Consider the following 26,580-nt stretch of genomic DNA (forward strand, 5'->3'; position numbering starts at 1 on the left):
ACACCACAAAAGTAAACTAAACAATATGGAAGAAATTACACTCTCAATTTAGCATCAGCTGGAAATTCATAATCTTGAACATTTCTACTGAGTTTAAAGGAACTGTTTAAAAACATTGAATTCCAGTGTTGCGCATCAAGCAGAGGAGTTAAATCCCGTATATACTTTTGTTAATCTACGGCAGCCAACCACAACAGGTTCTCACTGGAAAACATTGCCAACATTCACTGAAAGTATTTTTGCAGATACTTAAGGAAATGTGATGCTTTTCCTTTATATCAACTCCAAGTGCAAGTAAGGTAAGACTAGATTAACATGCCAGCTAGGGCGGGTCACAACCATGCCCCTTTTAAAGGGGTACTGCGGTGCTTAGACATCTTATCCCCTATCCAAAGGATAGGGGATAAGATGCCTGATCGAGGGAGTCTCACCACTGGGGACCCCCGTGATCTTGCACAAGGCCCCCCGTTTGTAATCAGTCCCCAGAGCGTGTTCACTCCGGGTCTGATTAACGGCGACCACAGAGCCGAAGGCGTGTGACGTCCCGCCTCAGTGTGACAGCTATCACGCCCCCTCCCATAGGCTTGTATTGAGGGGCGGAGTGTGACATCACACGGGGTGGAGGCGTGACGTCACACGCCTTCGGCCCTGTGTTCGCCGGTAATCAGACCCGGAGCGAACACACTCCGGGGACTGATTACAAACGGGGTGCCGCGTGCAAGATCACGGGGGTCCCCAGCGGCGGGACTCCCGCGATCAGGCATCTTATTCCCTATCCTTTGGAAGATATCTAAACACCGGAGTACCCCTTTAAATCTATGGTAGTAGTAGTAGTGGTGGTGGTGCAGTAACAGAAACTGTTCTGGGCCCAAAGACTGAGAACATGAGCATGATCTAGAGCTGATTGATTCTCTTTAAAGGGGTACTCCGGTGAAAAGCCATTTTTTAAATCAACTGGTGCCAGAAAGTTAAAGAGATTTGTAAATTACTTCCATTTAAAAATCTTAATCCTTCCAGTACTTATCAGCTGCTGTATACTGCCCAGAAAGTTATTTCCTTTCTGAATTTCTTTCCAGTCTTACCACAGTGCTCTGTGCTGACACCTCTGTCTCTGTAAGGAACTGTCCAGAGCAGGAGCAAATCCCCATAGCAAACCTCTCCTGCTCTGGACAGTTCCTGATGGACAGAGGTGTCAGCAGAGAGCACTGTGGTCATACTGAAAATAAAGAAAAGAACCTTCTCTGGAGCATACAGCAGCTGATAAGTACTGGAAGCATTAAGATTTTTGAATAGAAGTAATTTACAAATCTGTTAACCTTTCTGGCACAAGTTGAATTAAAAAAATTTGTTTTCCATCGGAGTAACCCTTTCCAGAGCTCAAGTGTCAAGGAGGCATTGCTGAGCCCCAGTATGCATGCCTCCTCTCTTACCCACACATCCCTGCATTATTGACATGCAGGGCTCAGCTTCCAGCATTGAACTCTGTAAATTAATCAGTGAATGAAGGGAGGGATAAAACATGCATGTTGGGGCTTAGCAACACCTCCCTGGGGTACTCCGCCCCTAAACATCTTATCTCCTATGCAAAGGATAGGTAATAAGATGTCTAATGGCAGGAGTCAGGCCGCTGGGACCTCCCACGATCTCAGATGAAGCAGCCCATTCATCAGATGAGGGGGCTTGGCATAACGTCACAAACATGGAAACTCCAAGCTTCTGTGTTAAGAATGCCACAGTGCTGTCCTGGAGATCGCGAGGGTCCCAGTGGCCGGACCCCCTGCAGTTAGACATCTTTCCCCCTATCCTTTGGATAGGAGATAAGCTGTCTAATGGTGGAGTACCCCTTTAAGCTCTAAGCATCATATAGAGCCACCAACAGCATCAGGTGGGGGAGATCCACCACTAGGCACTGCCATATTATTAAATATGGCATCTGCACCCTTCACAGCTCAGTACAAAGATAGTGATTATTCACCTCAGTTTCTGACCCCAGTGGCACTAACCCTTGTCTTAATATTATATAAACATGGACATTAGTTCAGGCACCAGTGCGACAGGGCAGCAGCATCACAGGTCATCTTGCATGTCGCAGGGTCGTTTGTTTCTGAGTGATACATCTGACCCTGCCAATTGGGAGGTGTGGATGCAGGCCAACCAGCTTAATCATTGGTGTCCACGTCTCCCAAAGCTGGGAGATTTAAACCCCTTAGTGCATTCTATCCTTGCCCGTGTTGATGGTTGAATTCTCTACACTAGCTTTCCTAGACCTTATTGCTGCCTGACATGTGTACTTTGACCTTTTTCAAGTGACTTGATCCTTCTTTTGCCTACTGTTTTGTAATGCGATACTCTCTTGGTTTTAACCCTTGCCTGTCCTGGCATGATTATTTTAATCTTACTTGTATACTGTGCTGCCCTCTTGGTTTCTGACTTTTAGCTTGTTTTTGGTTTACCCTTTGTCTGCTGATTTTGTACCTTCCTGACCACTTCGGTAGTCAAATAGGTTGGGGCAGTGGTTGGGGCAGTGGTTGGGGCAAGCACAAATCTGCAATGATCCCTACCCTGAACGTGGCAATAACATTTCATAAAGGCCAAACAAACTACTAGTTTGTTTTATATAATTTGTCTTTTTTCTTTTCATGTACAGTTGTGTGTGGGTATGGAGTTTTTTTTTTTTGCCAAACACCGCAGATACAATAAACATTAACAGAACCTATTCTTTGTATAGGCAATGTTTGTAAGTATGCTCTGTAACCTGTGTGATTGTTCATTCTACAGGGGAGGGGAGGCTGAGCTGTACAGATCATTAGTAAAATGGAAAAGTAGAAAACACATGTCTAACATATAAATTTGATTTAAACAATTGGTCAATTTCTGATGACACATTCCGTTCACACGGACGCAAATTTTATGCTAAGGATTTTCTGCTGCAGATCTCAATGTAAACTAAATGAATGGGCACAGCTTCTAATTGACAGTTACAAATCCAGCGTATCAAATCTGTGCAGGATCCTGTATGCTTTTGTAGTTGGTCACACCATCCACCTTTAGGGTACCTAAAGGTGGATGGTGTGACCAACTACAACAGCAATTATATATTTACCAATAATGTCAAAAAGATAGCACACTGAGAATAAAAAGGGTCAGACAGATACAGGTCAGTTATCAGACAATTTTTTATCTCTGCAGTTTTTGTCAGTGAGTGGAAAGCAGTCTATTGTTGGTAATGATCTTTAGCATTAGAACTTTTTTGCATTTCCCTAAAATCTATAAACTGCTAAGTGTCTGCCTGATGTATTAATTTTACTTCCCAAATGGCATATAAAATTAAAAAGATTAAAGCAATAAACTGCTGTAGGCAATGGTTTGTTGTAAAATACAAATCTCATTTGACAGCATAAATTGTTCAATAATGTTTGACGAAAAACAAATGACCTAGATGCCCTTTTATTTCTGGGCGGTGATGTAATCTCCAATGGAAAGTCATAGTATCGCATGAGAAGTAGGCATCATTTTAAGCAGTAAAAAAAGGTACTTAAGCAGCATTTATGAAGCTCACATTTATCATTTCAAGTATGCAAATTGTGTACAATAAAGATTTAAAGAATGTAATAACACAAAAAGCTTATGTTATCTTAGATCAAATGGTTATAATATCAGAGAGAGTGAAGAGCTATGGCAAGGATGTGTCAACAATTGGTGGACAGTGGGTGTTTAACAGCTGGGACTCCAAGATCCTAACAACAAAGGAGAGTAGTGTTGCTTTGTTTTTCTGTGCAGAGTAACACACCTAGCCACTAGCTGTACAGGCGAATGTACCCATTTATACTGTTAAGATGCTGTGCCTGAGACATTCAGACATCATACCAGTCTTCTATGAAGATACCATAACTTACTGATCATGCCCAGAATACTGCAGTTGGTAAAAATACATTCCTGCTGCCATACAGGTGTGTTTGTATCAAGCATCATCTGCAATTACAGATTTTCAGATGAAAGACCTCTTTTTAAATGTACACATCACACTTCAAGCATACCTGTCATATCAGATAATTTGGTGAGCAGTAATGTGAGAGTGTTATTTATGGTCATTATACCACTTGTAATTTTTAGTTATAAGACATTATGGAGCACTTCTGAACAATGTAAGCTGATCTGCTAACTGTGTGGTCATCTCTGCTTCAGACATCTCAGTGATATACTAGTCTATCTTGTTGGACTTTAGCTGTTTTAAAGTGAATGATGAGTTCAGTAGTGAGAAGTAGAAAGAAACTTGAAAATGTGGGGGGGGGGGGGGGGGGGAGGTCTTTTTCTCTGATAAATAGTATCTTATATTAACCTATACTGTTTATTCATGCATTGAAACAACAACGGCCATTTCAGTAGTAGCATTCCTAAAATTTTTAAGACAATCTCTCTCTCTCTCTCTATATATATAAATATATATATATATAAATAAAACTCAAATGGTCCTCATTTACTAATGTCAACCCGACTTTTTTTGTCGGGTTGTGCGACCAAATTTGTGTCGCATAGCCCATGCGACACAAATTTGCTCGCACAACCCGACAAAATATATCATCACTCCAAGTGTTTTTTAAACCCGTCAAACTGGGCGTGGTTATCACAAAAAGGGGCGTGTTCACGACAAAGAAAGAACACTCGGAGTATGATGAAAAACTCACAGGAAAACCTGTGAATTTTTCTTCACCAAAACCAGACAGCTCTGAGCTGTTGGGAAATTACTGAAAACAGAGTGTATCCTACCCCCATCATGGAACAGGGTCTGTTCCATGTTGGGGGTAGTAGTACAGGGGCAAAGGGGTTGATCACATCGGGTCTCACTTCTGAGACCCGATCTGATCAAAAGTTATTAAGCAGGGGAGCAGGCGGCATGGTCCGCTCCCCAGAGATGTACAATGTATTTTACTTTCATTTTCAAATTCCTCGCTGGGATCCCTGAATGGCCGGTACTGAAAAGCCATTCAGGGATCCAGGCGAGGTTCTCAAATACAAGAGCTGTGGTGGGGAAAGATATATAGAATCGCTGGGGGAATGTATATGTCCCCACAGCTTCTATATATCTTGCCCCCTGCTTCGCTATATGTTATATGTCTTATTATATGTCTTGAACATATGCACCCCGCAGCGCATGTATATATATTTATTCCCCGCTATCTTATGCCCCCCCCCCTCAGCGCATATATATATATACACATACACACACACACACACACACACACACACATACGTACATATAGTATATATTTCCCCCGGCGCTATCGTATATATATGACGCCCGGAGAGCGATCATAAACTCCCAGCAGCATACAGTATATATTCCAACCGGAGAAATCATATATATATGCCCCTCGCACAGCGCAATCATATACACACCGCAGCGCATGTAGATATATATTATATATGCTGCCCGTACAGCGCATCTATACACATATGCCTCTGAAGCGCTATCGATGACTAATGCTTGTCAGTGATAGCGCTTCAGAGGCATGTGTGTATAGAAGCGAAGTGGGGACCAGACATATAGCGTTATATGGTCCCCACTTCGCTTATATACACAATCTTCCTGAGTACAACACTACAGCTGCCCCATCGCCTCCCCATCCCCGGTGTTATAATTACCTGTTCCCGAGGTCCGCGATCCTTCTGGCTCCGGCGCTGTCACTGTGCGCTGCGTAATGACGAGTGACGTCCCCACACGACGTCACCGTCAGTGCGCACAGTGACAGCTCCGGAGCCAGAAGGATCGCGGACCTCGGGAACAGGTAATTATAACACCGGGGTAGGTGGGCAGAGGATTGGGGGGGGGGGGGGGGGGTGGAAGAGGCGATGGGGCAACTGTGGTGGTTAAAATCAGGTCCCCAGGACAGGCAGGGGGAGAGAAGCGGGCGGCGGCGGTCTCTGGCACAGCAAAAGCCGCTGCAGTTCATTGATTTAAAGCGCCCGCTTTAAATCATTGATCTGCAACAGCTTCTGCCCCGCAGTTTTTTTTTTTTAAATAGCCGATAATTTATACCGGAATATCGGTATAAGTTATCGGCTATCGGCCTGAAAGGTGACAGATCATCGGTATCGGCCCTAAAAAAATCGATATCGGTCGATCCCTAATATATATATTATATATTTTACAGCCTTAAAAGCACAACATGTGTTCCCCATTTAGAAGAGCTTGGTGGCACAGGGAATGAGGTGGTATAACTTAACTGGTCAACAGGTGAATAATGTTGAAAATAAAATGGATAAGCACATACCTGGAAGCCACAGATTGTAAATAATATGTGCCTTGGGTTTATAAAGCTCTTTAAATCCACCAAGATCTTTGAGGTCGGAGCAATTTCTTCAGAATCTCTTGTGAGGAACATTACTTGTAATAATATAGCATTCCTTAAATAATTCAACTACAGTAATGTGCTGACTGGAAGTTTATTCAGAAAAAGAGTCTGTTCTCTTAAAAGTCATTATACTTGCATAGGCAAGCACAAATTAGGTTTCATGGAAATGCTATACATTTCTCTATCTGATTATTTTTCCTTGCAGTATAAATCAACACATCTCAGCAATGTTGCCTTCAACATAATGTGATAATAATGGAATTATTGTTAACACAGGTAATGTTTCAAGTGCCAAGCCAAACTCCATTAAGTTACTCCTACAGAACTTTATTTAAGGCAGGACATTACAAGACATAATGAACGCAGTGCTAAGAATTCTGTACTACTACCAGAACTGATATTCCTTTGAATTGGATACAATATATAGGGGCTCTTTGTTAAATGATTGGTAGGAAGCCAGTTATTTTAGGTTTCTAACCATAATTTGGGCTCATCCATGCTGAACAGTCGTGGACTGTGAAGTCTGTAAATTTTGGGCGGAGTTGGTATAAATTAACCAATTCTATCCCTGGTTTCAAAATAACTCAACATAATAATATTGCATCATCAATGTATTGTGCATAGAATGTTGCATTTTTACTTTCGTGGGAACTTAAAGTTTAGACATTTTAGTCATATAAATATATTTTGTATGTTACCATTTTACTACAGTATGTTATAACTGATTTATGAAACTATATAACTGACAGTCCACTTATGGCAGAATGTTAATGATTTCTACCATAAAAATATAGGAGTCACATACAGATGACTTTAGGGCAAAACCTGTCAACTGTGATATTGGGACTCCAATCCTCATTCCCATTCTTCAGTGTGTGATCGTACAATAGTTATGAATACACGTGGAACAAATTCTGGTCATGGATTCACTACAGTCTAATTCTTATTCCGATGCATTTCCCCTAACAAGTCGGTATGGCTTCCTCAGGGAATATATAATGACCCAAACAGTTGTGGTCAAACAGATAAACTGGGTACACATGGGAATCAAGAAGTAGCACCCGTGATTAGGGAGATTACTTGTTTGATATTGTGGTTGAACGATACTAACAGTGCCTCCAATAGTCTAGTGTACCCAGTGCTGTTTAATATCCTGCCTGCATGCCTGCAGACCGGTAAAGTCTGGCTTGGACCTAAAGTAAATGATGGAGTCTGCATGTGATGGTGTACATGCTGCTATGTGGTGCTACTTCGTCACTGTTTTATCAGTTAGGGTTCATGGTAGGATAGGGATAGCTCCTTGGCTCTGGAGACGTCCACACTAGGGTGTAGCTGTAGATGGACAGGGCAAGTAAGGCTAAGTGTGACTAAATGTTCCAATAAAATGCTTCACACAGCAAACTACACAGTTTTTCCTGCAGCAGAGGGGTTATGTCACCATAATACCACCATAAATTGAGATATCCTCATTGCGACCTGTATTGGCTTGTTTTATTGCATTTTCAGATAAATCCGCTCTTATTACAAACAGGATGATTTACTCTTATGGCTTCTGGAAATGGTAAACTCAATATGGGGCTGGAGATGTAGCTCTAACAACTTGTCTACCACAACCATGCTTATTTGTACTAAGACTAATTCAATCAACGGAAGAAACAGCAAGCACACGCTGCTTATACATGTGCTACAAAGAATAATGCTTCTCTATATTCCTGGTGTAATGAAGAAAACTGTCCTCATTGCTGAATATGACTTGGCTGAGCTGCGAACACTTTACAGTTTTGTTTATACTAATGGGTGTGGTAAATTTAGTATTGTGCAAAGTAAAAGCTTTAAAAATATAAATAAAATAAATAGGCTGTGTTTACATGTTGTGGCTAAAGTGCGGTACTGCAACTAATTATTGTGTGCATTTTTTACGTGAATGGGAGAAATCGAAAAGTAGCGCTCTATTTATGTAACTTGCAGTAAAATGTACAATTTTTACGGTAATTTGGATCAAAAAGGAATGAGGTAATTATTCACAACATGTAAACACAGCCTTAATAAGAGGATGGGCATAGAAAAAAAATTAATTCATGGGAAATTATCTTATATAATCCATAACTTATTAAAGGCAATTTAGAGAACGCATGTATAGTAATAAAATATTAACGTTTTCTATCAATTGGCTACCACAGTCATATGTCCGTGAGATACATCACCAATACAGTTGTAAAAAAAAAAATCTTACTTTAAAGGGGTACTCTGAAAACTATTTTTTTTTCTTTTTTTTAAATCAACTGGTGCAAAAAAGTTAAACAGATTTGTAAATCACTTCTATTAAAAATCTTAACCCTTCCAGTTCTTCTAAGCAGCTGTATACTACAGAGGACGTTGTATAGTTCTTTTCTGTCTGACCCCAGTGCTCTCTGCTGACACCTCTGTCTGTTTCAGGAACTGTCCAGAGCAGGAACAAATCCCCATAGCAAACCTCTCCTGCTCTGGATACTTCCTGACGTGGACAGAGGTGTCAGCAGAGAGCACTGTGGTCAGACAGAAAACTATACAAACTTCCTCTGTAGTATACAGCAGCTGATAAGTACTGGAAGGATTAAGATTTTTTTTAACAGAAGTAATTTACAAATCTGTTTCTGGCACCAGTTGATTAGGAAACATTTTTTTTTCCACCAGAGTACCCCTTTAACCCATTTTACTGTTTCTTTTTGGTGGCCATTATCAGTCATTTAACTTGTTTGTTACTATTGCGATTGTAAAGCACTGTGAAATATTTTGGCACTTTAAAGCAAAGGTTATCATCACTATAATATGAATTTGTCAAATGGACAGGATCATAGATCAAGCTCTCAAAATCAAGATGTTTTTGGACTTCATTTTTACATCCAGGTGCCTGCTGTTATGCCAAACCAGTTACGGTAACTCCTGCATTATAGCTTTCTTCATTATTGTGTTAGAAAATAAAATAAAAGTGTGCCATAAAAAAACAAATTAGAATACAGCAGCAACATGAACCATAGGAACCTGTAATCTAGAAAGGTTCAACAGTAAGGTATTGAAAGAAAGGTGACACTCACCATGCAGGAAGCTTCTTTATTCACACAACGGTGACATCAAACAGGTAACAGGCGGGGGAGCGGGGTGGAGTAGGGGTAGCGGAGACAAGTTGTTTTGTGCGCCCTGCGCACTACCTCTAGCCGGATGTGCCTGTTACCCGTTTGATGTCAACGTTGTGTGAATAAAGAAGCTTCCTGCATGGTGAGTGTCGCCTTTCTTTCAATACCTTACTGTTGAACTTTTGCTGTCTGCTGGGCAGAGCACCACCGCTACAGGTCTATACCGTCAGTGTCCGACTTGCTGCATTCCCACGTTCCTCCTTGGGGCTTAGTTCAGTTAGTGCTGGCTATACTGTCTCCTGCATTAGTGTAATCTAGAAAGGATTCCTGTGTGACAGTGACCTGAGCATCCTACGTAACTGTGCTAAGCGGTGTCCATCACCTATGTCAGTGGTAGACCCTGTGTTATCTGCCTCATGCTTCATAATAGAGGTGACCTTTCATTGGATTCCAACACCACAGAACAAGGAGTGTACGCTTACTATGAGGCTCAGTGGCCAGAGCCAACTCTGCATGATTTTAGGAACTGTTTAAGTATAGATAGTAACTGCTAGTGGGAACAACACTTACAAATTCAATTTAAGCTTCCAATATAGAGGTCACATTGCTGTAATATATTTTACTAATTGGAAGTCTTAATCTAAATGTAATGCTGCATAGAAGTCTGTGGGGAGATCACTGTTCTTTTTATTTGGTTAGGGACAATTCAATGGATTTTCCATATAAATGAAGAGGTGGCACAGCAGAGGTGAACTACAACACATAAGGGAGCAATGCAATTAACCTGGGTCTCTTCTGTACTTCAGGTGTCAGCATTACTTCCAATGAGTTACTACAAGCACCACAGGATCTGCATTTTCCTATGTCTTTCCTAATTTAAACAGTTTAAAAGGTGACCTATAAAGGCTGACACATATTATCCAGACAGGGTGTGATGTATGGAATGTGGGCTTATTCCACCTGTTTATCACAACGGCCTGGAGAACTATTATTCATCTACAGAAGACTGTTGCTTGGCCACAAGTGTCCTCCCTACTGTGCACTGGCAAGATAGAATTGAGCGGATATTATTTCACCTACTGGTGCATACCAGTAAGCATACACAGACACAGCTGATAGCGTGGCAAAGCCGTGCAGACACAGCAGGGTGCAACTAAACAGCTCAGTGGTGCAAGTCCTCATGAGAAATAATGTGCTTCTCTGCTCTAACCTCCTCTATTGATTTTCTTAAAAGAGATTTCAAACTAGTACAAAATGGGCAACCAAATAAAAGAAAATAGAGTATCTAAATAGCCACAACTCTCAGTGATGTTTGTTTTTCCCACAAATCTGCATTTTTGGTTGTATTGCTGGTAAGTTTTAATTTAATATTTGCTTCCATTAAATACAATACAAATTACTTACTTCAGTGACAGGGAATAGTCATGCTTGCTTGTCTGACTGTTTCTGACCAGGTAACTGCATTCTTTGCACAACCTCAGTAAGTTCTCAGCATCTGTCCGGCTGATGGCTCCATGGTACCAACTAAAAACACACAACCTTTGTTATACTTCACAGAAATCATTAATAGTAACATAAAACAAATGTCCACAAAGTTAATACTGGTCCCAGAAAGTATATACATTATTAGTTTCTCAAGAGAAATCGTGACAACTGTCAGATCTCTGCTTAAAGGGGTACTCCGCCCCTAGACATCTTATCCTCTATCCCCTGTACAGTGGCTGGGAACCCATGCAATCTCCGGTCCGGCACCCCAGTAATCCACATGTACTGAGCGAACTCCGTTTCGTGCCGCATTACGAGCGACCACAGCTGTCATGCCCCCTACAGTGGGGATCAAAAGATTGGGCACCCCAGGTAAAAATTTGTATTAATGTGCATAAAGAAGCCAAGGAAAGATGGAAAAATCTCCAAAAGGCATCAAATTACAGATTAGACATTCTTATAATATGTCAACAAAATTGTATTTCCATCATTTACACTTTCAAAATAACAGAAAACAAAAAAATGGTGTCTGCAAAAGTTTGGGCACCCTGCAGAGTTAATATCTTGTACTGCCCCCTTTGGCAAGTATCACAGCTTGTAAACGCTTTTTGTAGCCAGACAAGAGTTTTTCAATGCTTGTTTGAGGTATCTTCCTTACCAAAGTCTTCCAGTTCTTTGAGATTTCTGGTCTGTCTGTCACGCAACTGCTCTTTTAGGGTCTATCCATAGATTTTCAATTATGTTGAGGTCAGGAGATTGTGAAGGCCATGGCAAAACCTTCAGTTTATGCCTGTTGATGTAATCTCCTGTGGATTTCGAGGTGTGTTTAGGATCATTATCCATTTGTAGAAGCCATCCTCTCTTTAACTTCAGCTATTTCACAGATGGCATCAAGTTAGCATCCATAATTTGCTGAAATTTTATTGAATCCATTTTTTTCCTTCTACTCGTGAGATGTTCCCTGTGCCACTGGCTGCAATACAACCCCAAAGCATGATTGATCCACCCCCATGCTTAACAGTTGGACAGAGGTTCTTTTGATTAAATTCTGTTCCCCTTCTTCTCCAAATGTACTTTTGCTCATTCTGACCAAAAAGTTCCATTTTAACCTCATCGGTCCACAGAACTTATTCCCAAAATGCATCAGGCTTTTTGTGGTCAGGACGTAGAAGAGGTTTTCTTCTGATGACTCTTCCATGAAGACCATATTTGTACAAGTATCTCTTTATATTGCAATAGTGTACCACAACTCCAGTGTCTGCCAGATCTTTCTGGAGGGATTGTGCAGTCAAACGTGGGTTTTGAATAGTTTTTCTCACAATCCTGCGAGCTGTTCTGTCTGATATTTTACTTGGTCTTCCAGATCTTGCTCTAACTTCCACTGTTCCTGATGACTGCCATTTCTTAATTACATTCCCAACAGAGGATATTGACATCTGAAAAGTTTTGCTATCTTCTTATAGCCTTCTCCAGCTTTGTGAGCGTCAACTATTTTCAGTTTCAGATTTCTAGACAACTGCTTAGAAGAACCCATGGTGCTGATTGTTGGGGCAAGGTCAGATGAGTCTGGGCATTTAAAACCTTTGAGATTGACATCACCTGGTCTTCCCAGATGATGATTGAGAACAATCCATGACACTGGCAGGTCTCAGCTTTGCAAAGGGGGCAGTGCATGCTATAAACTCTGCAGGGTGCACAAACTTTTGCACACACCATTTTTTTTTTTGTTTTCTGTTATTTTGAAAGTGTAAATGATAAAATCTAACTTTTGTTGACATATTATAAAAATGTCTAATCTGTAATTTGATGCCTTTTTTTGGAGATTTTTCCATCTTTCCTTGGCTTCTTTATGCACATTAATACAAATTTTTACCTGGGGTGTCCAAACTTTTGATCCCCACTGTACATATATCAACCATAGATATTAATGGAGAGGCGTGATGACCACGGGCATCCAAAGCTTAGCACAGCCAGCATTCTGAACATATATGTTCAGAACGCTGGGTGCCGGGCCGATCAGACATCTTGTCCCCTATCCTTTGGATAGGGGATAAAATGTCTAGGGGCAGAGTACCCCTTTAAGATCTAAAGGAATTCAGAAATGACTTAAAAAGGGTTATTCCTGAATTACATATTTTTTTTTTTAACCCCTTAAGGACATAGGGCGTATCCATACGCCCCCGTTTCTAAGTCCTTAAGGACCGAGGGCGTATGGATACGCCCTGAGCATTTCCGGCCCCCACCGCTAGCCGGAGGGGAGCCGGATGCCTGCTGAAATCGTTCAGCAGGCATCCTGGCATATCGCGCAGGGGGGTCATTATGCCCCCCCATGTCGGCGATTGCCGCAGATCGCTGGACAATTCAGTCCAGCGATCTGCGGCAGATACCGGGTCAATCGGGTCTCCAGTGACCCGATGACCCGGAATTACTGGCTGATCGGGGCCGTCAGAGACGGCCCCGAACAGCCATTGCCAGCAGGGGTGAGGTGGCACTGGTGCCACCTCACGATCGCCCTGATTCGTCGGCCGGATTACCGGCCGACCAATCAGGGCGCCTGCTGCGGGTGTCACTCCCGCAACCCGCTCCGCCCCTCTTCCGGAGGACGTGAGCGGGTGCGGGAAGACGACCCCCGGTGCTGGGGACCCCGATCCTGTGCTGCTGGATCGTTGGAGGTGAGTGACAGCCTCCTGCTGTTGCTTAGCAACAGCTCCCAGCATGCAACAAGGGCATGCTGGGAGCTGTAGTTATGCAACAGCAGGAGGCAGACCACCACAACTCCCAGCATGCCCTTATGGGCATGCTGGGACTTGTAGTTTTGCAACAGCTGAAGGCACATTCTTTCTATGGAAAAGTGTACCTTCAGCTGTTGTGTAACTACAACTCCCAGCTTGCACAATCAGCTAAAGTGCATGCTGGGAGTTGTAGTGGTGCATCTGGTGGTTGCATAACTACAACTCCCAGCATGCCCGTTGGCTGTCGGTGACTGCTGAGAGTTGTAGTTTTGCAACAGCTGAAGGCACACTGAGTTAAGTAGTAAACCAGTGTGTCTCCAGCTGTTGCATAACTACAATCCCCAGCATCCCCAGCCAATGTAGTATGCCTCCGGCTGTTGCATAACTACAACACCCAGCATGCCCTTCCGCTGTCCGTACATGCTGGGGGTTGTAGCTTTTTCAACAGCTGAAGGCACACTGGTTGCAAAACACTGAGTTTGTTACCAAACTCGGTGTTTCACAACCTGTGTGTCTCCAGCTGTTGCAAAACTACAACTCCCAGCATGCACTGATAGACCGTACATGCTGGGAGTTGTAGTTTTGCAACAGCTGGATGTTTCCCCCCCCAATGTGAATGTACAGGGTACACTCACATGGGCGGAGGATTACTGTAAGTATCCGGCTGCAAGTTTGAGCTGCGGCAAATTTTCTGTCGCAGCTCAAACTGCCAGCGAGAAACTACTGTGAAACCCCCGCCCATGCGACTGTACCCTAAAAACACTACACTACACTAACACAAAATAAAATAAAAAGTAAAAAACACTACATATACACATACCCCTACACAGCCCCCCTCCACTCCCCAATAAAAATGAAAAACGTCTGGTACGTCACTGTTTCCAAAACGGAGCCTCCAGCGGTTGCAAAACTACAACTCCCAGCATGCACTGATAGACCGTCCATGCTGGGAGTTGTAGTTTTGCAACAGCTGGATGTCCCCCCCCCCCAATGTGAACGTACAGGGTACACTCACATGGGCGGAGGATTACAGTAAGTATCCGGCTGCAAGTTTGAGCTGCGTCAAATTTTCTGCCGCAGCTCAAACTGCCAGCGAGAAACTACTGTGAACCCCCGCTTGTGTGACTGTACCCTAAAAACACTACACTACACTACCACAAAATAAAAAGTAAAAAACACTACATATACACATACCCCTACACAGCCCCCCTCCCTTCCCCAATAAAAATGAAAAACGTCTGGTACGCCACTGTTTCCAGAACGGAGCCTCCAGCTGTTGCAAAACAACTACTCCCAGTATTGCCAGATAGCCACTGACTGTCCAGGCATGCTGGGAGTTTTACAACAGCTGGAGGCCCCCTGTTTGGGAATCACTGGCGTAGAATACCCCTATGTCCACCCCTATGCAATCCCTAATTTAGGCCTCAAATGCGCATGGCACTCTCACTTTGGAGCCCTGTCGTATTTCAAGGCAACAGTTTAGGGCCACATATGGGGTATCGCCGTACTCGGGAGAAATTGGGCTTCAAATTTTGTGGGGTATTTTTTGCTATTACCCTTTTTAAAAATGTAAAATTTTTGGGAAAACAAGCATTTTAGGTAAAAAAAATAATTTTTTTTTTACATATACAAAAGTCATAAAACACCTGTGGGGTATAAAGGTTCACTTAACCCCTTGTTACGTTCCCCGAGGGGTCTAGTTTCCAAAATGGTATGCCATGTGTTTTTTTTTTTTGCTGTCCTGGCACCATAGGGGCTTCCTAAATGCGGCATGCCCCCAGAGCAAAATTTGCTTTCAAAAAGCCAAACGTGACTCCTTCTCTTCTGAGACCTGTAGTGCGCCAGCAGAGCACTTTTCACCCCCATATGGGGTGTTTTCTGAATCGGGAGAAATTGGGCTTCAAATTTTGGGGGGTATTTCCTGCTATTACCCTTTTTAAAAATGTTAACATTTTGGGAAACCAAGCATTTTAGGTAAAAAAAAAAAAAAAAAATGTTCACATATGCAAAAGTCGTGAAACACCTGTTGGGTATTAAGGTTCACATTACCCCTTGTTACGTTCCCCGAGGGGTCTAGTTTCCAAAATGGTATGCCATGTGTTTTTTTTTTTGCTGTTCTGGCACCATAGGGGATTCCTAAATGCGGCATGCCCCCAGAGCAAAATTTGCTTTCAAAAAGCCAAATGTGACTCCTTCTCTTCTGAGATCTGTAGTGCGCCAGCAGAGCACTTTTCACCCCCATATGGGGTGTTTTCTGAATCGGGAGAAATTGGGCTTCAAATTTTGGGGGGTATTTCCTGCTATTACACTTTTTAAAAATGTAAAATTTTTGGGAAACCAAGCATTTTAGGTAAAAAAAAATATAATTTTTTTTACATATGCTAAAGCCGTGAAACACCTGTGGGGTATTAAGGTTCACTTTACCCCTTGTTACGTTCCCTGAGGAGTCTAATTTCCAAAATGGTATGCCATGTGTGTTTTTTTTGCTGTTCTGGCACCATAGGGGCTTCCTAAAGGTGACATGCCCCCCAAAAACCATTTGACGCTCCTTCCCTTCTGAGCCCTCTACTGCGCCCGCTGAACAATTAACATAGACATATGAGGTATGTGCTTACTCGAAAGAAATTGGGTTTCAAATACAAGTAAAAATTTTCTCCTTTTTACCCCTTTCAAAAATTCAAAAATTGGGTCTACAAGAAAATGCGAGTGTAAAAAATAAAGATTTTGAATTTTCTCCTTCACTTTGCTGCTATTCCTGTGAAACACCTAAAGGGTTAATACACTTACTGAATGTCATTTTGAATACTTTGGGGGGTGTAGTTTTTATAATGGGGTCTTTTATGGGCCATTTCTAATATGAAGGCCCTTCAAATCCACTTCAAACGTGAACTGGTCCATGAAAAATAGCGAGTTTGAAAATTTTGTGAAAAATGTCAAAATTGATGCTGAACTTTGAAGCCCTCTGGTGTCTTCCAAAAGTAAAAACTCATAAATTTTATGATGCAAACATAAAGTAGACATATTGTATATGTGAACCCAAAAAAAATATATTTTGAATATCCATTTTCCTTACAAGCAGAGAGCTTCAAAGTTAGAAAAATGCAAAATTTTCATTTTTTTCATCAAATTTGGTGATTTTTCACCAAGAAAGGATGCAAGTTACCATAAAATTTTACCACTAAGTTAAAGTAGAATATGTCACGAAAAAACAATCTCGGAATCAGAATGATAACTAAAAGCATTCCAGAGTTATTAATGTTTAAAGTGACAGTGGTCAGAATTGCAAAAAACGCTCCGGTCCTTAAGGTGAAAAAGGGCTCGGTCCTTAAGGGGTTAAGTTTCTGGGAGGGGGGGGGTACTATAAATAATAAAACTCACTACAAGTGAGGACTGAAGTCACCAGACAAGGAACTGAAGGTGACCACATTAAGTATTGTTTTCTTTTACATTTTTACTAATATCTCGGTCATTTAAAGAAGGCATGTACATAGTTATGGATGCTGATCACATACCTGTTAGCAGCATCACAACCCCCCACCCCCGACCCCTTCCCCTCTGACAAGGCAATCTTTCAGAGGGCAGGGACCTTGATTATGTGTGCTATGTTTCGTGCTGTGACTGTAGTATGGGGGGGGGGGGGGGGGGGGGAAATGATCCTGCCATGGCGGCCATACCCCTATAAGTCAGGATCAGATAGCTACGATGGGAACTGATATTGATGGAAACACTATGCTGAAGTGCAAATTTCTTTCATGGACCTATAAAACATATGGTTCTACAAAATCCCATGAAATACATTTTTGACTTTTGGGTTCCTTTTTATAGTTACCAGTCATTATTTTTCGCTTTACTTGGATGGTAAATCCTAATAATCTTATCCTCAACCAACATAACAAGTGAATATGTCTTCAATGGAAAGAAAATCAAACTTACATTTGTTTTTCCAGTGCAACATTTGGGTCCACCCTTTCTCCCAGGATACCGCAGAGTTCAGGGCTGCCATGTTTTATAGGTTTAAAGCCACCTCCAGGGGCTCGGAGCTGTCTGCGCCTGTCGCTTGAAGGAGAGGGCGATGACTGTATTTTTTCTCCACCACTAAACTGGGCTGCAAAAGATTAAAAGGATGACTATAAACAATCACTAAATGTCAATACATAAAGGCACTGTCACAAGTACTCAATAAGGCTACTGCCGACAAAGGTCCTGACTATAAGTATTAATGTATGTCGATAATCATTGGGAAGAGCCTTGTTTCCTGCCATGGAGATTAGAACTGAAATGCTTGGTACAAAAGGGAAACAATATTTCCCATTTACTGACAATCAGCATTATATCAGTGCTTCACATCTTCACAATGTCTAAAGCCTGAAAAATGGCTGCGTGCCATGGCTCAAAAGTTCATGGAAAACAAAGCTCTTGGGTAATTATTAGTCTCTGGACTTTTACTGAATACAAGAACTTTGTTTTGCAATAAAGTCTGACAACAAACAAATCATGCTCAGTTTGGACAAGTATTTAATAGTGTGTACAGTGTACAAGGTCTACAATCTATCTAGCTAGAGCTCTAAGGCTTTGTCCATGCCATCCTGTTTCCATAAAAGATTAATAAACAATGAATACACAAACTGTACAAATATAAACACTTTATAAATAAACAATTAGTATTCATGGAAACATTAGTAGAATGTAATAACATTTTAATGACTATACATTAGTCAAAACCATAATCCATTCTCCTGCATTGGGATCTACTAGTTTCTACCACTTCAAAAAAACTTCTGTACATATGATCACAAGCACACAAATGTGCACAAATATGGGCGGGCTATTCATGTGTAGTTAGGTTGGCATCATATATTCACAGGGTTTGCCATGCTCCACAGAACAAGATTTGTCACATAGGCTTGTTAGGCCACCCACAGTCATACAAGGGCAGCGGAACACAATTTAAACACATCTGCCTCACATTGTTCACATAGGAACAGTCACCCATGAAACCTTCTTTATTCATAGAACAGTGAAAAGAAAGCAAGAAGGAGTGGAAAATGCAGCACCTCAGCCTCTTTAATATAGGCATCTGTAAAACAGACAAAATAGGCTTCTGCTCTAAAATGTGTCTTCAATAAAAAGGAGACAGACGAACATGAGAATTTTAACATTTATATTACCAAGAACAAAAAATTGTGAAATATATATTTATATTATATTCCAAATATAAAAAGCACATCCAGCAAAACAGTCAGCCAGCAATGGGATACAAGCATATCCGGAGCCTTGGTCCCCCGATTCCCGATATAAATAGCCAAAATAGATGCAGCACACCACGAGATGCAAGTTAAGTGAATGGTTTATTCCATGATGTATCAAAGAATACGTTTCGGGAGCCTCACGCTACATTGAAAAAAGTAGCATGAGGCTACCGAAATGTAGTCTTTTATAAATCATGGAATAAACCATTCACTTGAATTGCATCTCGTGGTGTGCTGGATAGATAATTTTATTTATATTAGGGATGCACCGAAAGGGAAATTTTAGGCTGAATCCGAAAATTTAGGCCGTGCAGGTCGAAAACCACTTTTTTTTGTTAATATATTTTTTGTAAAATTGTATTATCAACATTTTTTTACTTAAATAAATTCATAAAAACCAATATGCGGGCTTTGTTTTGTGCAGCCACCAATTTTACTGTGTAATGACATCGCTTATTTTGCCACCAAATCTACAGTCAAAAATTTATATTATATATAGATATATATATATATATATATATATATATATATATATATATATATAGATATATATATATATATATATATATATATAGATATATATAGTAATCCAAGGGAAGCAGCACCTCAAAAAAATGTAGCGGTGCACGCACGGTCAATGGTCCATATGTAATATAAATTAGTACAAGTCCGCAGCACACAATCCAAATGAGTGAAAAAAAGTGAAATTTATTCCATAATCAGGTGAAAGTTACAGCGACGTTTCAACCAGCTCTCCTGGTCTTTCTCAAGCATGCTTGAGAAAGACCAGGAGAGCTGGTTGAAACGTCGCTGTAACTTTCACCTGATTATGGAATAAATTTCACTTTTTTTCACTCATTTGGATTGTGTGCTGCGGACTTGTACTAATTTATATATATATATATATATATATATATATTATATAATATATTTCTGGGGAGAAATTGAAAAAAAGCAGTGTTTCTATGAAGTGCACTTTTCCGTAACAATGACACATTATGTATATTCTATAGGTCCATAGGATTACATGATACCACGTTTTTCTGTATTAATTTACTACATAAAAATTCTGGGGGAGATCGATTAAAACCTGTGCAGAAAAAAGTGCAGTTGGCCCGCTAGCAACCAATCAGATTGTTTCTTTAATTTTTAAAAGGCCTCTGAAAACTATAAGAAGCCATTTGATTGGTTGCTATGGGCAACTACTCCATTTTTCCTTTGCACGTTTTTGATAAATCTACCCTTATATCTTTTATTTTAAAAAAAAAATGTATATGTATATGTATGTGTATATATATATATATATATATATATATATATATATATATATATATATATAATCAGTATGCTTAAAATGCCTCTTCTGACCCCTATAACTCATTTTTCCATAATTGGGTTGTATAGGGGCTTACTTTTTGTGCCGTGATCTATATTTTTAATTGGTAACATTTTTGTTTTGATAGGACTTTTTGATGACTTTTCATTTTTTTCTGCTACATGAAATGACGAAAAATCTGCAATTCTGGATGCTGGAATTTTATTAAATTATTATAATTTTTTTTTTTACCTTTACGTCATTGACTGTGCGGTTTCATTAACGGAAAACTCTGGGATGTAACAACTTATACCCTATCCTAAGAATAGGGGATAAGTGTCAGATCATGGGGGTCTGACTGCTGACCCCCCCGTGATCTCCTGCACAGAGCCCCAGCTCTCTGCATGAAAGGAGCAGTTTCGACCACAGCACAAAGCTGCGGGCCGACATGCCCCCTCCATGCAGCTCTATGGCAGAGCTGGAGATTGCCGGGATCAGTGCTCTGGCTCTTCCATAGAGTTGCATGGAAGGGGCATGTCGAGCAGTCAGACCCCCCACAATCTGAAACTTATCCCCAATCCTTAGGATAAGTTGTAATGTCTGGGAGTTCTCCTTTAACGTTATATTTTAATGGTTCGGACATTTATGCACGTAGTGTTACCAAATATGTTTGTTTATTTTTGTTAACTTTTATTTGAAAAAGGGGGGGGGATTTAAATTTTTATTTAGCGGAGGGGTTTTTTTTTTTTTTTTTTACAATTATTGCCTTAATTTTTTCGCACTTTTTTTCTCCCCATTGGATAGTGTTTTCCACAGTGTGCCTACATTTGTTGCAGAACTACAACTCTCAGCATGCCCAGACAACCAAAGGCTTGGCGAGACACAGATGCACTCCTGTGCTTGTAGACACTGATCAATGCTGTGCCATAGGAGCCTATAGCACAGCACTGATCAGTGTTATCAGCACTCCATTACTACAGGCTGCCTGCATTATTAGCAGCCTGTAGTAATGGAGTGCTGATAACACTGATCAGTGCTGTGGTATAGGCTCCTGATCAGAAGAGCTAGAGGCAGGTAGGGAACCTCCGCCCATCCTCTCAGCTGATCGGGACCCCGCGGGTGTCCCGATCAGCTCCACTGAGCTACCGAAGATTGTTTTCGTCACTTCAGACGCCACGATCAACTTTGATCCTGGCGTCTAAAGGGTTAATGCTGGACATCACCCGGATCGGTGATGTCTGGCATTAGCCAGTATGAAGCGAACTCAGCTCCTGAGCTCCTTTCATACACCAGCTGCACTGTATACACACAGTGGACAGTCGTGGGGGGTTAATTAATCTTTGCCCAGCGCTCGGCACTGCTGGGAGGAGAGACAGTGTTCTAAGGGCTCAGACGGGACCTGACTGGAGAAGGGGGTAACACGTTGCAGCACAGGGAGTACTGCAGTCTCCTCGAGCTCCCTTCCGCGGCCAGGGACACATGGGAGGAGGAGGCAGTGCGGTGCCGGCAATACTAAATTCAATACCCCCATCATGCCCTGTACACTTTATAAACTATGGGACTATTTGGGGGGAGGGGGGGGGGGCAGGGAAATAAAGCATTACCCTGCTTCACAAATCGTGCTCACACTGGTCCTTAGCGCATACTGCGCATCTTCAGCCAGACTTGCTTGTATAAGTTCCAAGCCCTACTTTAAGCCAGACCCACCAAAATTATCGGCAGGAAAATCCTAGCCAATATAGTAAAGTTAAAGAAGATGTCCAGTGCCAAGAAATGTATCCCCTATCCTTGCGGACATCGCGCAAACTGCGGGGCACAAACATTATATGCAGGTGCTAGGACCATGCACAGGAATGTGCAGTCTCATAGACGGAGTCTCATGTGACTTCGCACAAAGAATGAATGTGTTCAATCTTTATGAAGATATGGGAAATAGAATTTCCGTGCCGGAATGGCATGGAAATTCTGCCGTGTGCACAGTGCAGCAGAATCCTGGTGACTATGGGACTCTGCTGCAGTGGAATCTCCGTGCCGGATTCCGCATTCGAACATGGCCTTAGAGCGCGTTGCTGTGTCACTACCTCTGCCATAGAGATGAATGGAAGGGGATGTGTTTGTGCCAGCTGACCTGCGAAACATCACATACAGCAGCAAAGCCGGGGGACCCATACGGGAGATCACGGGGGTCTCAGTGGTCTGACCCTGCCCCCCCATATATCCCCTATCCGCAGGACTGGACCTCATCTTTAAATCAACCCTAACCCACCCCTATATGCGAGGGTGTGTTTTTTTTTTTGTTTGTAGTCCCATGCAATCTCCTGGTTGTGTTACTCTTGGCCTGCAGAGATTGCCTGGATTTTTAAACATCTCTCTGACTGACAGGCAGGTGCAGAGAATAGCTAGAGGACAGGATATTAGGACGGGAGAGTCATTGTAATTTTTCCATCTCCCATAGGCTAAGGTAGAAAGACCAGGCAACGCTGGGTACTAAGCTATTCCACAAATGTGAAAGGCATAATTCAAAAAACAAAGTAATCAGACATCTGTTGAGCAAAGTGGCCACACGAGTACGTTCGCACATAGATAATCAGCTAGCGGATTATGCTGCTGTCCATCGATTTCAATGGGTCTGCTAATCAGATGTAGAATTTCCACTGCGGAATACATGTGTAAATGTATGTTGAAAGAGCATCCTAGTGTGGTGCATTGGTATGTGATCACCCTCCTTGACATAGAATGCCTGTAATAAAGCAAAAGTCGAATAAAGAAAGTGAACTCTCTTATAAACTAGGAGAAAACTGCTAGTGCTAAGGGTGCTTTGAGTGACTGCAAATGGGTTGGAGCATAAAATTAGCAAGTGATGAACTGGGCCAAAGGGTCAGGACAAAAGGGTGAGGACAAAAGCAGACACCAAGCTTTTCTGACCTTGGTGACAACACAGGGCATCATAATCCCCTATATGTGCATTGTTTTAAAATGTATGTAGAAGGCATTAGATGTACCATTATTTTTATTATAAATCAAAGTGAGGTGTAACAGCTGGAGTAGCGGATCCGCTGTACCACTGTGGAAGATGGTGAAAGCCGCACCAGGGAGCGGAGTCTAAGGAGCCGCTGGTCTTCACCAGAGCCCGCCGCAAAGCGGGACGGACTTGCTGCGGCAGGCAAACTTCCAGGTCGCTACCCCTGGCAAAACTTGCCCACAGTGGTGGCCGAGATGAGGCGAGGTACAAATTCGTAAGGCGAATTCAGAGTCGGGACTGGCAGCAAGGTACAGTGGTCAGGAAACGTAGAAAAAGGTACTGGTGAACGGTAAGACAGACAACTTGGAAAGCTTTCTCTAAGGCTTGGAGGCACAAAGATCCGCCAGGTGTCAAAGGGAAGTGAGAAATACTTATAGGGTCAGCGCTCAAGAAAAACCAATTATAGGAGCGCTGGCACTTTAAATGTCAGAGAGCCGACACACCCTAGGAAGCGGGGGCGTGCACGCCGGCTGTGAGAGTGCGTGGAGGAGCCTGGAACATGGCAGGGTGAGTGTCCGCCGGCTGGGAGACTGCAGGCAGAGCCTGACATGTAAACAGCAGTGTCGCCTGTGCCGGATACAGCACAGGGCGGAGGGGTAGGAGTGCGCCTGTGGCAAGCATGTCTGGCCGCGGAGCCACTCATAACAGTAGGTCTTTCCCCTTTTTTAAGCCGCAGGAACCTAAGCACCAGATCCCGGTTCAGGATATTCACTTCTGGTTCCCAGGACCTCTCCTCAGGTTCGAATCCCTTCCAGTCCATTAAAAAGAACAGTTTTCCCCTGACTGTCTTGGTGGCGAGAATCTCCTTTACCTCAAAAATGTCAGCAGAACCGGAGTAGGAGAGACATCCCCCTGGGAGAAACGGTTGAGAATTAATGGCTTAAGGAGTGAGACATGGAAGGAGTTTGGGATGCGAAGGGAAGATGGCAGGAAGAGCTTGTACGATACCGGGTTAATACGGTGCAGGGCTTCAAAGGAACAGAGGACCCAGTTTGTAACTGGGAATCTTCAGCCGTACATATCTGGCAGACAACCAGGCCCTGTCCCCAGGAGAGAAGATTGGGGTGGTCTTCTCTTGTCTGCCTGAGACTTCATGTGGGTGGAGGCATGAACTAAAGAGCGCCGGTGTTCCTGCCAAATTGTCACGAAGTACTGAACCTGATCATCCAGGGCAGGTACTCCTGAGGACGCAGGCAGTGAAAGGGGAGGGTGAAGGTGGTGGCCGTAGACATTGAAGAATGGAGATGTTTTTGTAGCTTCAGAGTCCCGGTGGTTATAGGAGAACCCCGCCCAAGATAACAGGATAGTTGGACCGTCCCCTAGAATTTGATTCACCCTCTCAACCTGGCCGTTGGTCGGCGGGTGATAAGCCGAGGAGAAGTCCAACTTAACCTTGAGACGAGAGCAGAGAGCCCGGCAAAATTTGGAGACATACTGCACCCCTTGGTCTGAGACAATGTGTAAGGGTAGGTGAAAAATATGCCGGAAGAAATGGTCCGCCAGCTGTTGAGCAGAGGGAAGTCCAGATAGTGGTACAAAATGGGCCATTTTTGGAGAATCGATCAACAACCACCCAAATGACCGTGTTGTTAGAGGAAGGAGGCAGATCAGTGATGAAGTCTATGACAATGTGTGTCCAGAGACACTTTGGGATGGGCAAAGGTTGTAAAAGGCCTGCAGGCTTAAGACGTGGAGTCTTGTCATGGGCACAAGTTGCGTAGGAACGGAAAATATCAGAAACATCTCGCTCCAGGTTCGGCCAGCAGTAATGTCAGGAGATGAGCAGAATAGACTTCCGTACACCAGGATGCCTGTCCAGTAAAGAAGAATGGCCCCAGTTCAAGACCTTAACTCTAAGGCGGGAAGGCACAAAAGACATCCCCGGGGGAACTTGCTAAAGGTCGACCGGCGCGGCCGAAATCAAACGCTCAGGAGGTACTATATGCCGAGGGGAAGAGTCCAGGCCCACGACATCGGAGGCCCTAGAGAGCATCGGTTTAGACATTCTTGTCCGCTGACCGAAAATGGATAAAGAAATTTAAAATGGAAAAGAGACCATCTGGCCTGCCGGGGATTCAATCGCTGTGCGGACTGTAAATACAAGAGATTTTTATGGTCCGTGTAAATATTGACAGGATGAGGAGGTGACTCCAATAGGTGACTCCATTTTTCCAGGGCGAGCTTAAAGGCCAAGAGCTCCCGGTCTCCAATGGAATAGTTCCTCTCGGTTGATGGAAACGATTTGGAGAAGAATCCACAAGTAACCGTTTTGCCTCTGGAGGTCATTTGGAGCAGGACCGCACCAACCCCTACAGACGAGGCGTCCACCTCAAGGAAGAACAGTTTTCCGGGGTCGGGTCTTGTCAGAACAGGTGCGGAAGCAAAGGCAGAGTTCAATCGGGAGAAGGCTTCTTCAGCCTCAGGAGGCCAGGATTTGGGATTTCTTAATATATAATATAAGCTATGAAATTATAGCCTAACAATTGACTACTTCCCTTAGATATGCTGTATTTTATCATTCACTTTACAAGGATGTGTTTATGTTTAGCCAGATTTTACATATGTGGCAAACTAGTGACTTTCTGTAAAAATGTGTATATAATTATAAATGCAGACTATGTAATGAGTGATGGCCTCCTGGGAGAGCTATGGGTATATTACTCACTGATAGCTTTGTACAGTAATTACACAATTATTAAGAAAACTGGGATATTGAGAACGAACACATTTACTCTCAAAGCTTTTTATGTTTCAAAATAAGCATATAAAATGGTACAACCTGGAAATGAACGACCATTGGGAAAATAGTTCTATTTAATGCTGCATTTATTTGGGAAGCTAACTACTGTATATTAGTCATAAAGAAAAGCAAAACACTAGTTTTAATTTGAGAAGCTTTCAGACCCCGTGAATTATTTTTTTCTAAGTACTACATTTGCAAGACCGCATTCAAGATGATTCACCAGCCTTTACCCCTTCTGCTTTTATAAGGTGAACATGGCCACAGCCCTGAAGGGATGAAAACTAGGTAAGCATTACTGGAATGTATGCAGTTTAGAAAATATGGGTACATTTTTTATATATGGGTTATTTTTTTAAAGTTTTGTGTAGCATTGCTATAGATTTACTCCAATCAATTCATTATGACAATTCGTAGACAGATTCATCCACTCGCATCAGTTTCTGTTCCAGGTAGGGTTCACAATCCAATTTCCCTATATTATAATTATATTGACACATACTTCGGATAATATAGGTTCACCAGTATGTTTTTGGATTGTATGAGGAAAATTCTACAAGTGTGAGGAGAA

At 42.3% G+C, this 26,580-nt stretch overlaps 1 protein-coding gene across 1 annotated transcript in view; it reads right to left on the reverse strand.

The window, feature by feature from the left end:
- SHB (SH2 domain containing adaptor protein B) overlaps positions 1–26,580 on the reverse strand; it is a 179,548-nt gene that overhangs the window by 30,274 nt on the left and 122,694 nt on the right. Inside the window, exons 4-5 of the mRNA XM_056519164.1 lie at positions 17,617–17,788; positions 10,871–10,990 (exon numbers count right to left, since the gene is read on the reverse strand). Of these exons, the coding sequence (XP_056375139.1) occupies positions 10,871–10,990; positions 17,617–17,788 (292 nt within the window). The remainder of the gene's footprint in view (positions 1–10,870; positions 10,991–17,616; positions 17,789–26,580) is intronic.

The sequence above is a fragment of the Hyla sarda genome, chromosome 1 (assembly GCF_029499605.1).
Source record: "Hyla sarda isolate aHylSar1 chromosome 1, aHylSar1.hap1, whole genome shotgun sequence".
In the NCBI taxonomy this organism is placed as follows: Eukaryota; Metazoa; Chordata; class Amphibia; order Anura; family Hylidae; genus Hyla; species Hyla sarda.